The 15,064-nt window shown below is 46.5% G+C and overlaps 1 protein-coding gene across 1 annotated transcript in view; it reads right to left on the reverse strand.

Moving 5' to 3' along the window:
• Positions 1–15,064, reverse strand: part of kl (klotho) — a 51,696-nt gene that overhangs the window by 17,292 nt on the left and 19,340 nt on the right. Inside the window, 8 exon segments of the mRNA XM_065023997.1 lie at positions 635–749; positions 2,652–2,762; positions 4,149–4,336; positions 5,149–5,347; positions 8,369–8,497; positions 11,063–11,169; positions 11,264–11,314; positions 11,316–11,414. Coding sequence (XP_064880069.1) covers positions 635–749; positions 2,652–2,762; positions 4,149–4,336; positions 5,149–5,347; positions 8,369–8,497; positions 11,063–11,169; positions 11,264–11,314; positions 11,316–11,414 — 999 coding nt within the window.

Genomic DNA, 15,064 nt, shown 5'->3' on the forward strand with positions numbered 1-15,064 from the left:
GATTTGTTAAAAAAGTTTGAAATATCCAATAAATGTCGTTCCACTTCATGATTGTGTCCCACTTGTTGTTGATTCTTCACAAAAAAATACAGTTTTATATCTTTATGTTTGAAGCCTGAAATGTGGCAAAAGGTCGCAAAGTTCAAGGGGGCCGAATACTTTCGCAAGGCACTGTATATCTCTCTCTCTGGGTAAATAAATCTCTCTCTCTCTGGGAAAATAAATCTCTCTCTCTGGGTAAATAAATCTCTCTCTGGGTAAATAAATATCTCTCTCTGGGTAAATAAATATCTCTCTCTCTGTGTAAATAAATATCTCTCTCTCTCTGGGTAAATAAATATCTCTCTGGGGAAATACATCTCTCTCTCTCTGGGGAAATACATCTCTCTCTCTCTAAGGGTAAATAAATCTCTCTCTTCCTGGGTGAATAAATCTCTCTCTCTCTGGGTAAATAAATCTCTCTCTCTGGGTAAATAAATCTCTCTCTCTCTGGGTAAATACATCTCTCTCTCTCTGGGTAAATACATCTCTCTCTCTCTCTCTGGGTAAATAAATCTCTCTATCTGGGTAAATAAATCTCTCTCTCTGGGTAAATAAATCTCTCTCTCTCGGGGTGAATAAAGTGCCATCTCACCCAGTTGAGGGCCTTCCTGAGGCCCCAGGGCACTACGGGGGCATTTGGCCGAGGGGACCTGATCCAGGTGATGTCTCCCATGTACTGCACCCCCAACCTGGAGGGCAGTTTGTTTCTGTGGAGACAGAGTAGAGCTTACTTTAAGATGTGGTCATAGCAATAGTAGCATTAGTGAAACTCCCAGTGTTCACCCAGAAGACATCAGTGATCCTCCGAGCGGTCACCCAGAAGGCACTAGTGATTTACCCAGCGGTCACCCAGAAGACATCAGTGATCCTCCCAGCGGTCACCCAGAAGGCACTAGTGATTTACCCAGCGGTCACCCAGAAGGCACCAGTGATCCTCCCAGCGGTCACCCAGAAGGCACCAGTGATCCTCCCAGTGGTCACCCAGAAGGCACCAGTGATCCTCCCAGTGGTCCCCCAGAAGGCACTAGTGATCCTCCCAGTGGTCACCCAGAAGGCACCAGTGATCCTCCCAGCGGTCCCCCAGAAGGCACTAGTGATCCTCCCAGTGGTCACCCAGAAGGCACCAGTGATCCTCCCAGTGGTCACCCAGAAGGCACCAGTGATCCTCCCAGTGGTCCCCCAGAAGGCACTAGTGATCCTCCCAGTGGTCACCCAGAAGGCACCAGTGATCCTCCCAGCGGTCCCCCAGAAGGCACTAGTGATTTACCCAGCGGTCACCCAGAAGGCACCAGTGATCCTCCCAGTGGTCACCCAGAAGGCACCAGTGATCCTCCCAGTGGTCACCCAGAAGGCACCAGTGATCCTCCCAGCGGTCACCCAGAAGGCACCAGTGATCCTCCCAGTGGTCACCCAGAAGGCACCAGTGATCCTCCCAGTGGTCACTCAGAAGACATCAGTGATCCTCCCAGCGGTCACCCAGAAGGCACTAGTGATCCTCCCAGCGGTCCCCCAGAAGGCACTAGTGATTTACCCAGCGGTCACCCAGAAGGCACCAGTGATCCTCCCAGCGGTCACCCAGAAGGCACCAGTGATCCTCCCAGCGGTCACCCAGAAGGCACTAGTGATCCTCCCAGCGGTCACCCAGAAGGCACTAGTGATCCTCCCAGCGGTCACCCAGAAGGCACTAGTGATCCTCCCAGCGGTCACCCAGAAGACACTAGTGATCCTCCCAGCGGTCACCCAGAAGGCACTAGTGATTTTCCCAGCGGTCACCCAGAAGGCACTAGTGATCCTCCCAGCGGTCACCCAGAAGGCACTAGTGATCCTCCCAGCGGTCACCCAGAAGACACTAGTGATCCTCCCAGCGGTCACCCAGAAGGCACCAGAGATCCTCCCAGCGGTCACCCAGAAGGCACTAGTGATCCTCCCAGTGGTCACCCAGAAGGCACTAGTGATCCTCCCAGCGGTCACCCAGAAGACACTAGTGATCCTCCCAGCGGTCCCCCAGAAGGCACTAGTGATTTACCCAGCGGTCACCCAGAAGGCACCAGTGATCCTCCCAGCGGTCACCCAGAAGGCACTAGTGATCCTCCCAGCGGTAGTAGTAGTAATAGTAATAGTAATAGTAGTAGTAGTAGTAGTAGTAGTAGTAGTAGTAGTAGTAGTAATGGTAGTAGTAGTAGTGGTAGTAGTAGTAATAGTAGTAACAGTAGTAGTAGTAGTAGTAATAGTAGTAGTAGTAGTAGTAGTGGTAGTAGTAGTAGTAGTAGTAGTGGTAGTAGTAGTAGTAGTAGTAGTAGTAGTAGTAGTAGTAGTAATAGTAGTAACAGTAGTAGTAGTAGTAGTAATAGTAGTAACAGTAGTAGTAGTAGTAGTAGTAGTAGTAGTAGGAGTAGTAGTAGTAGTAATAGTAGTAGTAGTAGTAGTAGTAGTAGTAGTAGTAGTAATAGCTGTTGTAGTAGCTATAGTTCAGTAGTAGCAGTAGTAGTAATAGCAGTAGCAGTAGTTGTTGTAGTAGCTATAGTTCAGTAGTAGCAGTAGTAATAGCAGTAGCAGTAGTTGTTGTAGTAGCTATAGTTCAGTAGTAAGAAAAGTCGTATTCGTCTTACTCTTCAATGGTGGGGGTCACTAGCTGAGTGCTGAAATGACTGATGGCGAAGAAGTCGTACGTCCCCCTCACCAGCTGTCTGTCCTCATCACTGAACAACGGCAGGTGGTAACTATGGAAACAACAACATCACTATTTTACTCTGTGGTCGCAGATCAGTATGTACTTGAGCTGAGGCCAGGATTCAATTCCTCTGGACCTGACAATGCAGCTTTTAAAACCTCACAAGAACCCGCCCGGTTTTTTACATGTTCGCCTTAAATGACATACCCAAATCTAACTGCCTGTAGCCCTGAAGCAAGGACATGCATATTCTTGGTACCATTTGAAAAGAAACACTTTGAAGTTTGTGGAAACGTGACATTAATGTAGGAGAATAGAACACATTAGATCTGGTAAAAGAGAATACAAAGAAGGAAACATGAATTTTTTTGTACCCATCATCTTTGAAATGCAAGAGAAAGGCCATATTGGAATTATTGTAGCCCAGGCGCAATTTAGACATGGGCCACTAGATGGCAGCAGAGTATGTGCAATGTTTTAGACTGATCCAATGAACTATTGCATTTCTATTCAAAATGTTGTATCAAGACCGCCCCGGTTGTTCCGAATTGGTTTATTCATACATTTTTAAGTTCATAATTGTGCACTCTCCTCAAACAATAGCATGGTATTCTTTCACTGTAATAGCTACTGTAAATTGGACAGTGCAGTTAGATTAACAAGAATTTAAGCTTTCTGCCAATATCAGATATGTCTATGTCCCGGGAAATGTCTTGTTTCTTACAATCTCATGCTAATCACATTAGCCTACGTTAGCTCAATCTCATGCTAATCACATTAGCCTACGTTAGCTCAATCTCATGCTAATCACATTAGCCTACGTTAGCTCAATCTCATGCTAATCACATTAGCCTACGTTAGTTCAACCTCATGCTAATCACATTAGACTACGTTAGCTCAACCTCATGCTAATCACATTAGCCTACGTTAGCTCAACCTCATGCTAATCACATTAGCCTACGTTAGCTCAACCTCATGCTAATCACATTAGCCTACGTTAGCTCAACCTCATGCTAATCACATTAGCCTACGTTTGCTCAACCTCATGCTAATCACATTAGCCTACGTTAGCTCAACCTCATGCTAATCACATTAGCCTACGTTAGCTCAACCTCATGCTAATCACATTAGCCTACGTTAGCTCAACCTCATGCTAATCACATTAGCCTACGTTTGCTCAACCTCATGCTAATCACATTAGCCTATGTTAGCTCAACCTCATGCTAATCACATTAGCCTACGTTAGCTCAACCGTCCCGAGGACACCGATCCTGTACAGGCATTTCCTTCTGCGATCGCATAAACGCAGCGGACGTCGGCTCAATCAGGCTGTTTACGCAGATCGTATTGAATCCTGGCCCAACTCATCCATGCGTTTTGTAGGACCATAGATGTTTGAACTTTGAACTCTGCTTGCGAACTAAAGAGAGCTTACTGGAACAGGTCAAGGGAGTGTCGTTGGTGGAACCAGTTCCTCATGCGAGGCGGGTAATCTCCACTGCCAAAGATGGGTTCTGAGAACCAGCCCACACGACAGTCGAGAACCCTGTTGGCTGGTTCCACGTCCTCGCGGCTGAAGGAGAACGCCGGTTCCACCCAGTCCATGTGAAGAGCCAAGGAAACCTGCAACGCAGTACGACAAGTGTTTTTTTTCCCCCTCTCTGCACGTGCATGTGTGTGTATCTGTGTCTCCTTGTGTGTGTTTCTCCCTGTGTGTGTGTGTGTATCTGTGTCTGCTTGTGTGTGTGTGTTTCTCCCTGCGTGTGTGTGTGTGTGTGTGTGTATCTGTGTCTCCTTGTGTGTGTTTCTCCCTGTGTGTGTGTGTGTGTGTGTATCTGTGTCTCCTTGTGTGTGTTTCTCCCTGTGTGTGTGTGTGTGTGTGTATCTGTGTCTGCTTGTGTGTGTGTCTCCCTGTGTGTGTGTGTGTGTCTCCCTGTGTCTCCTTGTGTGTGTTTCTCCCTATATGTGTGAGTGTGTTAGTGTGTGTGTGTGTGAGCATGTGTCTCCCTGTGTGTATGTGTATCTGTGTGTATGTGTGTGTGTGTGTATATATGTGTGTGTATGTATATGTGTGTATCTGTGTGTCCTTGTGTGTGTGTCTCCCTGTGTGTGTGAGTGTGTTAGTGTATGTGTGTGTATATATGTGTGTGTATGTATATGTGTGTGTATGTGTGTGTGAGCATTTGTCTCCCTGTGAATATGTATCTGTGTGTATATATGTGTGTGTGTGCATGTGTCTCCCTGTGTATCTGTGTGTGTGTGTATATGTGTGTGTGTGTGTGTGTATATATGTGTGTGAGTGTGTGTGTATATTTGTGTGTGTGTGTGTATATATGTGTGTGAGTGTGTGTGTATATATGTGTGTGTGTGTGTGTGTGTATATATGTGTGTGTGTATATATATATATGTGTGTGTGTGTGTGTGATCCCACTGACCTGACCCCCCTGTGTGTGTCTGTACTCCTGGTCGTAGGCTCGCCACGCCAGGGCGTGTGCCCTCAGCAGCTGGTGGCCCTCCATCGGAGACACGTCATCTTCATCGTTGGGCTCGTTCAAGGTGATCCACATCTTGACATGGGGACCCAGCTCTCTGTAGCACAGCCGAGCGTAGTCCACAAACGCCACCACGGTGTCCCTGTCAAACAATATCATTATTCACAGGAACTATTTATATAAAACCATATCCATGAGAACAAGTGTTAACTGGCGATAACCAAAAACCTGTTAGATTCTTTCATAAACGTGTTTATTATTTTTGAAAAGAAACATAATATGTTTAAAAAAAAAAGAAAAATACTTTCCTTAATTTAGAAAATATTGTTATTAAGAAGGTGTGTTGTAGGACATGTTGATATCTCTGTGACGTGTTATATAGTAAGAGTGGTGGCTTTGATATCCTCTCTGCTGGGAAGGCTTTCCCCTAGATGGAGCTTTTATTTTGGATGTATTGGAGCTTCATATGATTTTGGTTTGTACGATATACACACACACACGCACACACAATACAAGGCCGACAGTATGTGGACACCTGCTCGTTGAACGTCTCATTCCAAAACTCAAGGGCATTAATATGGAGTTGATCCCCTCTTTGCTGCTATAAGGCTTTCCACTAGATGTAGGAACATTGCTGCTGGGACTTGCTTCCATTCAGCCACAAGAGCATTCGTGAGGTCGGGACACGATGTTGGTGGATTAGTCCTGGCTCGCAGTCGTCGTTCCAATTCATCCCAAAGGTGTTCGATGGGTGCGTGGGGGAATTGTCATGCTGAAGCAGGAAAGGGCCTTCCCCAAATTGCCACAAAGTTGGAAGCACAAAATTGTCTAGAATGTCATTGTATGCTGTAGTGTTAAGATCTCCCTTCCCTGGAACTAAGGGACCTAGCCCGAACCATTATTCCTCCTCCACCAAACTTTACAGTTGGCACTATTCATTAGGGCAGGCAGCGTTCTCCTGGCATCCGATGGTGAAGCATGATTCATCACTCCAGAGAACACGTTTCTACTGCTCTACTGAGTCCAATGGCGTCGAGCTCTACACCACTCCAGCCAAGGCTTGGCAGTGCTCATGGGGATCTTAGGCTTGTGTGCAGCTGCTCGGCCATGGAAACCCATTTAACGAAGATCCCGACGAACTCGGTAGTGAGTGTTGCAACCAAGGACCGCATCGCTTCAGCACTCGGCGGTCCCATTCTCTGAGCTTGTGTGGCCCTCAAGCACTTCGCGGCTGAGCCATTGTTGCTCCTAGATGTTTCCAGGAGCAACAACAGGGCACCTCTAGCTGGGCAAAAATGTGACGAACTAACTTGGTCGAAAGGTGGTATCCTATGATGGTGCCACGTAGAAAGTCATTGAGGTATTCAGTAAGGCCGAATCCACTTATTTGTACATGTCGTGTTTAGCTACGTGATCAGCGCCTGTTGGACCCGACGCAATCATCACTAAACAGTGTAGTAGCCTAAGGAGAATAGAAATATATAGAACAGGTAACTGTTTTCTATGGAATGAGCGTGGTTACTCCCTTGTCCCCGGGCTGAAGTGGAACTAACGACTCGGATACCAAGTTACTACCCGCGTTGCTGATGTTTTGGCGGTGTCCGCGACTCGGATACCAAGTTACTACCGCGTTGCTGATGTTTTGGCCGCGGTGATCCCGTCAAATCGCTGAACAGCTGCTCTTGATCAGTGTCACATTGCAACACCAGGTCGCGTTAGAAGTTCAGAACGAGGAAGGGTTCAGAAAGGGGTTCTTCGATTGTCCTCATAGGTGAACTCATTTTGTTTGGGCTCCAGGTAGAAACCTTTTAGGTTCCAGGTAGAACCCTTTTTGGGTTTCCATGTGGGTTTTTACATGGAACCCAAAAAGGGTTCTACCTGGAACCTAAAAGGGTTCTTCAAAGGGTTCTCCTATGGGGACGGCCGAAGAACCCTTTAAGGTTCTGGATAGCATCTTTCGGAGAGTGTAGGCTATTGTTGTAGAAATAATGACGCTCAAATAGAAAATAATTTAATAACTAAATAATGAGTATTTCTATCAGCCTGATCGAGGTGTAGATTACATCTCACATTCAAGTGTTCAAACTAAATAAAAGATGCATGGGAATTCTGTCAACGTGACTCCGTGGAGGTCACACACACACACACACACACACAGAGAGACACACACACACACACACACACACACACACACACACACACAGACACACACACACACACACACACACACACACACACACACACACACACAGAGAGAGACACACACACACACACACACACACAGAGAGACACACACACAGAGACACACACACACACACACACACACACACACACACACACACACACAGAGAGACACACACACACACACACACACACACACACACACACACACACAGAGAGACACACACACAGAGAGACACACACACAGAGACACACACACACACACACACACACACACACACACACACACACACACACACACACGGGAGCCACAATGCAGTTCCACCTCCACTAAAGCGGATCTGATTGAATAGAACCCAACGTTTGGATCAAGCTAGTTAGCACCACGACGACCACGACTTGTCTGCTACAAAAGAGGCTCCGCCTTGTTTCCTCCACGGGCTTAACATCTCACTCGGGATTTGGTTCACGGGGGGCTGGGAGGCTGGAGCGCTGGCGTGTGTGTGTGGCGTGTGTGTGTGTGTGTGTGTGTGTACCTTGACTCCACGGAGTCACATTGACAGAATTCCCATGCCTCATTTTTTAGTTTGTACCAACCTGTTGAACCAGCCTCCTGCTGCCTCCATCGGGGCTGGCAGGCTGGAGCGCTGGCGTGTGTGTGTGTGGCGTGTGTGTGTGGCGTGTGGTACCAACCTGTTGAACCAGCCTCCTGCTGCCTCCATCGGGGCTGGGAGGCTGGAGCGCTGGCGTGTGTGTGTGTGGCGTGTGGCGTGTGTGTGTGGCGTGTGGTACCAACCTGTTGAACCAGCCTCCTGCTGCCTCCATCGGGGCTGGCAGGCTGGAGCGCTGGCGTGTGTGTGTGTGGCGTGTGGTACCAACCTGTTGAACCAGCCTCCTGCTGCCTCCATCGGGGCTGGCACTCTAGAGCGCTGGCGTGTGTGTGTGTGGCGTGTGGCGTGTGTGTGTGGCGTGTGGTACCAACCTGTTGAACCAGCCTCCTGCTGCCTCCATCGGGGCTGGCAGGCTGGAGCGCTGGCGTGTGTGGTGCCACAGGGTGACCATGGACGTGATGTTAGCCTGGTGCAGCTGGCTCGTAAAGCAGCGGTAGTACCTGGAACGTAGTGAACATTACTGTTAGTCCAGTCCGAGTTCTCAACACACTGTTAACCGATACACTCAGAACTCCATTCCATGTTTTTACTCTTGCACTTGTACCTGGAATGATGGAGACCAAGCAGGCAGTAATTAATCCAGTTTAGTTATGTTTAATAATAATAATAATAATAATTAATCAGACCTTTTTCAAACCTCTCCTCAGGCACCTACAGATATTTTACAATTTACTTGCAACCCTGAACTAGCACACCTGATTAATCTATTTACAGGTTTGATAACTAGTTGACACACTTCTCTCTACACTGAACAAAAATATAAACGCAACATGTAAAGTGTTGGTCCCATGTTTCATGAGCTGAAATAAAAGATCCCAGAAATGTTCTATATGCACAAAAAAATTATTTCTCTCAAATTTTGTGCACAAATTTGTTTTACGTCCCTGTTAGTGAGCATTTCTCCTTTGCCAAGATAATCCATCCACCTGACAGGTGTGCCATATCAAGAAACTGATTAAACAGCATTATCATTACACAGGTGCACTTTGTGCTGGGGGCCAATAAAAGGCCACTCTAAAATTTGCAGTTTTGCCACACAGCACATTGCCACAGATGTCTCAAATTTTGAGGGAGCGTGCAATTGGCATGCTGACTGCAGGAATGTCCACCAGAGCTGTTGGCAGAGAATTTAATGTTAATTTCTCTATTAAAAGCTGTTTTAGAGAATTTGGCAATACCTCCAACCAGCCTCACAACCACAGACTGACTGCAGGAATGTCCACCAGAATGGTTGGCAGACAACTACCATAAGCCGCTTCCAACATTGAATTTGGCAGTACACCCAACCACAGACCAAGTGTAACCACATCAGACCAGGACCTCCACATCCGGCCTCTTCCCCTGTGTGGTCATCTGAGACCAGCCACCAGGACCTCCACATCCGGCCTCTTCCCCTGAGGGATGGTCTGAGACCAGCCACCAGGACCTCCACATCCGGCCTCTTCCCCTGAGGGATGGTCTGAGACCAACCACCAGGACCTCCACATCCGGCCTCTTCCCCTGAGGGATGGTCTGAGACCAACCACCAGGACAGCTGATGAAATGGAGTTGGTGTTTTTTCTGTCTGAATGTAATGAAGCCGAATTCTGATTTGCGGCCCTGTCAAGTCATGTGATGTAATCCACCAATTAGTATCTAATGAATTTATTTCAAATGACTGATTTCCTTTTATTGAACTATAACTTTGTTGCATTTATATATATTTGTTTTTGCCCAGTACAGTTCTGTAATATTATAATAATTATAATAATAAACAGAATAGCTGGAGGTCTAGAAGAGACTAGAGGAGGCTGACTACTAGAGGAGACTGACTACTAGAGGAGACTGACTACTAGAGGAGATTGACTACTAGAGGAGACTGACTACTAGAGGAGACTGACTACTAGAGGAGACTGACTACTAGAGGAGCCTAGAGGAGACTGACTACTAGAGGAGACTGACTAGAGGAGACTGACTATTAGAGGAGACTGACTACTAGAGGAGACTGACTACTAGAGGAGACTGACTACTAGAGGAGCTGACTAGAGGAGACTAGAGGAGACTGACTACTAGAGGAGACTGACTACTAGAGGAGCCTAGAGGAGACTTACTACTAGAGGAGACTAGAGGAGACTGACTCATGGGGAGACTGACTACTAGAGGAGACTAGAGGAGACTGACTACTAGAGGAGACTAGAGGAGACTGACTACTAGAGGAGACTAGAGGAGACTGACTACTAGAGGAGACTGACTACTAGAGGAGACTAGAGGAGACTGACTACTAGAGGAGACTGACTACTAGAGGAGACTGACTACTAGAGGAGACTGACTGCTAGAGGAGTCTAGAGGAGACTGACTACTAGAGGAGACTGACTACTAGAGGAGGCTGACTACTAGAGGAGACTAGAGGAGACTGACTACTAGAGGAGACTGACTACTAGAGGAGATTGACTACTAGAGGAGAATAGAGGAGACTGACTACCAGAGGAGACTAGCGGAGACTGACTACAGACTGACTACTAGAGGAGACTGACTACAGACTGACTACAGACTGACTACTAGAGGAGACTGACTACAGACTGACTACAGACTGACTACTAGAGGAGACTGACTACAGACTGACTACTAGAGGAGACTGACTACTAGGAGACTGACTACTAGGAGACTGACTACTAGAGGATGCTGACTACAGACTGACTACTATAGGAGACTAGAGGAGGCTGACTACAGACTGACTACTAGAGGAGACTGACTGCTAGAGGAGACTGACTACAGACTGACTACAGACTGACTATTAGAGGAGACTGACTGCTAGAGGAGACTGACTACAGACTGACTACTAGAGGAGACTGACTGCTAGAGGAGAATGACTACAGACTGACTACAGACTGACTACTAGAGGAGACTGACTACAGAGACTGACTACTAGAGGAGACTGACTACAGACTGACTACAGACTGACTACTAGAGGAGACTGACTACAGGCTGACTACAGACTGACTACTAGAGGAGACTGACTAGAGTACCCTAGTAAGGTAGTGTTGGGCTGGGTCACGTTGCCGCTGGGCACCAGGGAGGACCAGTTGAGAGAGAAGTGGAAGTGGTTGACTCCCACACGACGAATCTCCTCCACCTGAGGGGGTTGGGGGTGGGGGTGAGGGGGAGATTACTTTCACACCATATCGTTGTAATTTGTTTTGTGCATAAACGTGGAGAAGATCTCCGACCTGCTGGCGGATGGTGGCGTAGTCGGCACAGTGCTGTGCCCTGCGGAGAGGCCGGGGCCTGGAACCCCTCTAACCTCCTCAGCTCTCCGTTGCCTGTGATGTTCCATACGTACACACTGGGATCTACAAACTGGGTGGGGGTGGTCTCCACCTGGACACACACACACACACATTTAAACACACACACACACACACACACACACACACACACACATTTAAACACACACACACACACACACACATTTAAACACACACACACACACACACATACACACACACACACACATTTAAACACACACACACACACATATAAACACACACACACACAGAGACACACACACACACACGCACACACACAAACACACACACACATAAACACAAACACACACATAAACACACACACACAAACACACACACACACACACACACACACACATACACACATAAACACACAAACACACAGAAAACACACACACACTGCGGTTGGTCAGGTTTATCCTGATCTGTTCTTTCTTAAGGGCAAAGGTTACCCTGTCACCATGGTAACTTCCAGCTGGCATCTACCACTTGTGTAAGCAAATATAAACTGTGACTCTGTGTCACACACACCAGCACGCAAGAGGAGGCCAATGGGGGCAAACAAATAATGGGTAGTGATTGTGTGTTGTTTTTCATAGTGAGCAAAGGCTATGTGTCCATGTGGCTCGTCCTGTTTATTATTAAGAGTAGTAACTATGTGTATTCTTCTGCTGACCAGGGTTGAATGTAAGGTGGTACGGTCCAGTATGGTGTCTCGGTAAAATAAATACCAGGATTGAATGTAAGGTGGTACGGTCCAGTATGGTGTCTCGGTAAAATAAATACCAGGATTGAATGTAAGGTGGTACGGTCCAGTATGGTGTCTCAGTAAAATAAATACCAGGGTTGAATGTATGGTGGTACGGTCCAGTATGGTGTCTCGGTAAAATAAATACCAGGATTGAATGTAAGGTGGTACGGTCCAGTATGGTGTCTCGGTAAAATAAATACCAGGGTTGAATGTATGGTGGTACGGTCCAGTATGGTGTCTCAGTAAAATAAATACCAGGGTTGAATGTAAGGTGGTACGGTCCAGTATGGTGTCTCAGTAAAATAAATACCAGGATTGAATGTAAGGTGGTACGGTCCAGTATGGTGTCTCGGTAAAATAAATACCAGGGTTGAATGTAAGGTGGTACGGTCCAGTATGGTGTCTCAGTAAAATAAATACCAGGGTTGAATGTAAGGTGGTACGGTCCAGTATGGTGTCTCAGTAAAATAAATACCAGGGTTGAATGTATGGTGGTACGGTCCAGTATGGTGTCTCAGTAAAATAAATACCAGGGTTGAATGTATGGTGGTACGGTCCAGTATGGTGTCTCGGTAAAATAAATACCAGGATTGAATGTAAGGTGGTACGGTCCAGTATGGTGTCTCGGTAAAATAAATACCAGGGTTGAATGTAAGGTGGTACGGTCCAGTATGGTGTCTCGGTAAAATAAATACCAGGGTTGAATGTAAGGTGGTACGGTCCAGTATGGTGTCTCGGTAAAATAAATACCAGGGTTGAATGTAAGGTGAATGTACGGTCCAGTATGGTGTCTCGGTAAAATAAATACCAGGGTTGAATGTAAGGTGGTACGGTCCAGTATGGTGTCTCGGTAAAATAAATACCAGGGTTGAATGTAAGGTGGTACGGTCCAGTATGGTGTCTCGGTAAAATAAATACCAGGGTTGAATGTAAGGTGGTACGGTCCAGTATGGTGTCTCTGTAAAATAAATACCAGGGTTGAATGTAAGGTGGTACGGTCCAGTATGGTGTCTCTGTAAAATAAATACCAGGGTTGAATGTAAGGTGGTACGGTCCAGTATAGTCCCGGTACTTCCTACCGGTAAAACATGAGCCAATCACTATAATTAATACTGAAATGTCATGAAAACTGTCGGCTAATCACCATTATTTATCATTACCGCATGTCAGAGGCATGAAAAACATGTGATCGAACGGACTTGAAAACAGGTGGTAGAGCCTACGCTAAGAAATAGCCTGTTGTTCAACGAGAACAAAGGCAGAGATGATTGGCCGACATGATCGGACGCATAAATCCTGACAAATCGACGATGGCCAAATGTCCTTAGACTTTAAAAGATGTCTCTTTCTTTCTATTTTCAACTCGCTTGTTTGGAAGCCGGGAATTATGTTGTGAGTGGACGAACGAAGACTCGTAAGGGAGACCTTTGAAGTGATTTATTTGATAGTCAGATGAAAACCGGTTGTGTTTATGCCACAATAAAAGGCAACACAGTGTAAAAAGTTTAAAATGACACATTTTAATTTTTAAATTTTTTTTACAACTAAACCCCACGGAGATTTAAATTGATTTAATATGGATTTATATTTGTAATTGTAAGTACTGCAGCGCCAGCTGTGCCATCAGAGTCCCTGGGTTCGCGACCGGGAGGTCCGTGGGGGGAAACGCACAATTGGCCTAGCGTCGCCCGGGTTAGGGAGGGCTTGGTCGGTAGGGGTGTCCTTGTCTCATCGCGCGCCAGCGACTCCTGTGGCGGGCTGGGCGCAGTGTGCGCTAGCCAAGGTGGCCAGGTGCACAGTGTTTCCTCCGACACATTGGTGCGGCTGGCTTCCGGGTTGGATGCGCGCTGTGTTAAGAAGCAGTGCGGCTTGGTTGGGTTGTGTATCGGAGGACGCATGACTTTCAACCTTCGTCTCTCCCGAGCCCGTATGGGAGTTGTAGCGATGAGACAAGATAGTAGCTACTACAATAATTGGATACCACGAAATTGGGGAGAAAAAAGGGGTAAAATAAAAAAATATATAATTTTTTAATTTTTTTAAACGTTACACACAGGAGGTCCTGATCCGAAATGACATCTACTTTCACCCATGCTGCTGACCTTAGTAGGTAGTGGGGTCAGCGATGGAATATAACCACAGAGTCGTAGGTTCAAATCCCCCTTATGACCGTGGCCAATTTGTAGAAAATCACCTGTGTTAAATATAATATAATGTTTGATATATGTTTGATAATAACCATTGAGCTGAGGCTTGTATCCAAAGCAACGTACGGTCACGCCCACAATCCCAGAGAGGTTTGATAATAACCATTGAGCCAAGGCTTGTATCCATAGCAACGTACGGTCACGCCCACAATCCCAGAGGTTGATAATAACCATTGAGCCGAGGCTTGTATCCATAGCAACGTACGGTCACGCCTCTACAATCCCAGAGAGGTTTGATAATAACCATTGAGCCGAGGCTTGTATCCATAGCAACGTACAGTCACGCCTCTACAATCCCAGAGAGGGTTGATAATAACCATTGAGCCGAGGCTTGTATCCATAGCAACGTACGGTCACGCCTCTACAATCCCAGAGAGGTTTGATAATAACCATTGAGCCGAGGCTTGTATCCATAGCAACGTACAGTCACGCCTCACAATCCCAGAGAGGGTTGATAATAACCATTGAGCCGAGGCTTGTATCCATAGCAACGTACGGTCACGCCTCTACAATCCCAGAGAGGGTTGATAATAACCATTGAGCTGAGGCTTGTATCCATAGCAACGTACGGTCACGCCTACAATCCCAGAGAGGTTGATAATAACCATTGAGCTGAGGCTTGTATCCATAGCAACGTACGGTCACGCCTACAATCCCAGAGAGGTTTTGAAACATACTTTTTACAGTTACATGTTTTTTTTTCTAAAACAGAAAGTTCAATGTGTAAAAGATGCGATGACCAAGCATTAAAAAAACTATGTGTCC

The sequence above is a fragment of the Oncorhynchus nerka genome, linkage group LG10 (genome assembly GCF_034236695.1).
Source record: "Oncorhynchus nerka isolate Pitt River linkage group LG10, Oner_Uvic_2.0, whole genome shotgun sequence".
NCBI lineage: Eukaryota > Metazoa > Chordata > Actinopteri > Salmoniformes > Salmonidae > Oncorhynchus > Oncorhynchus nerka.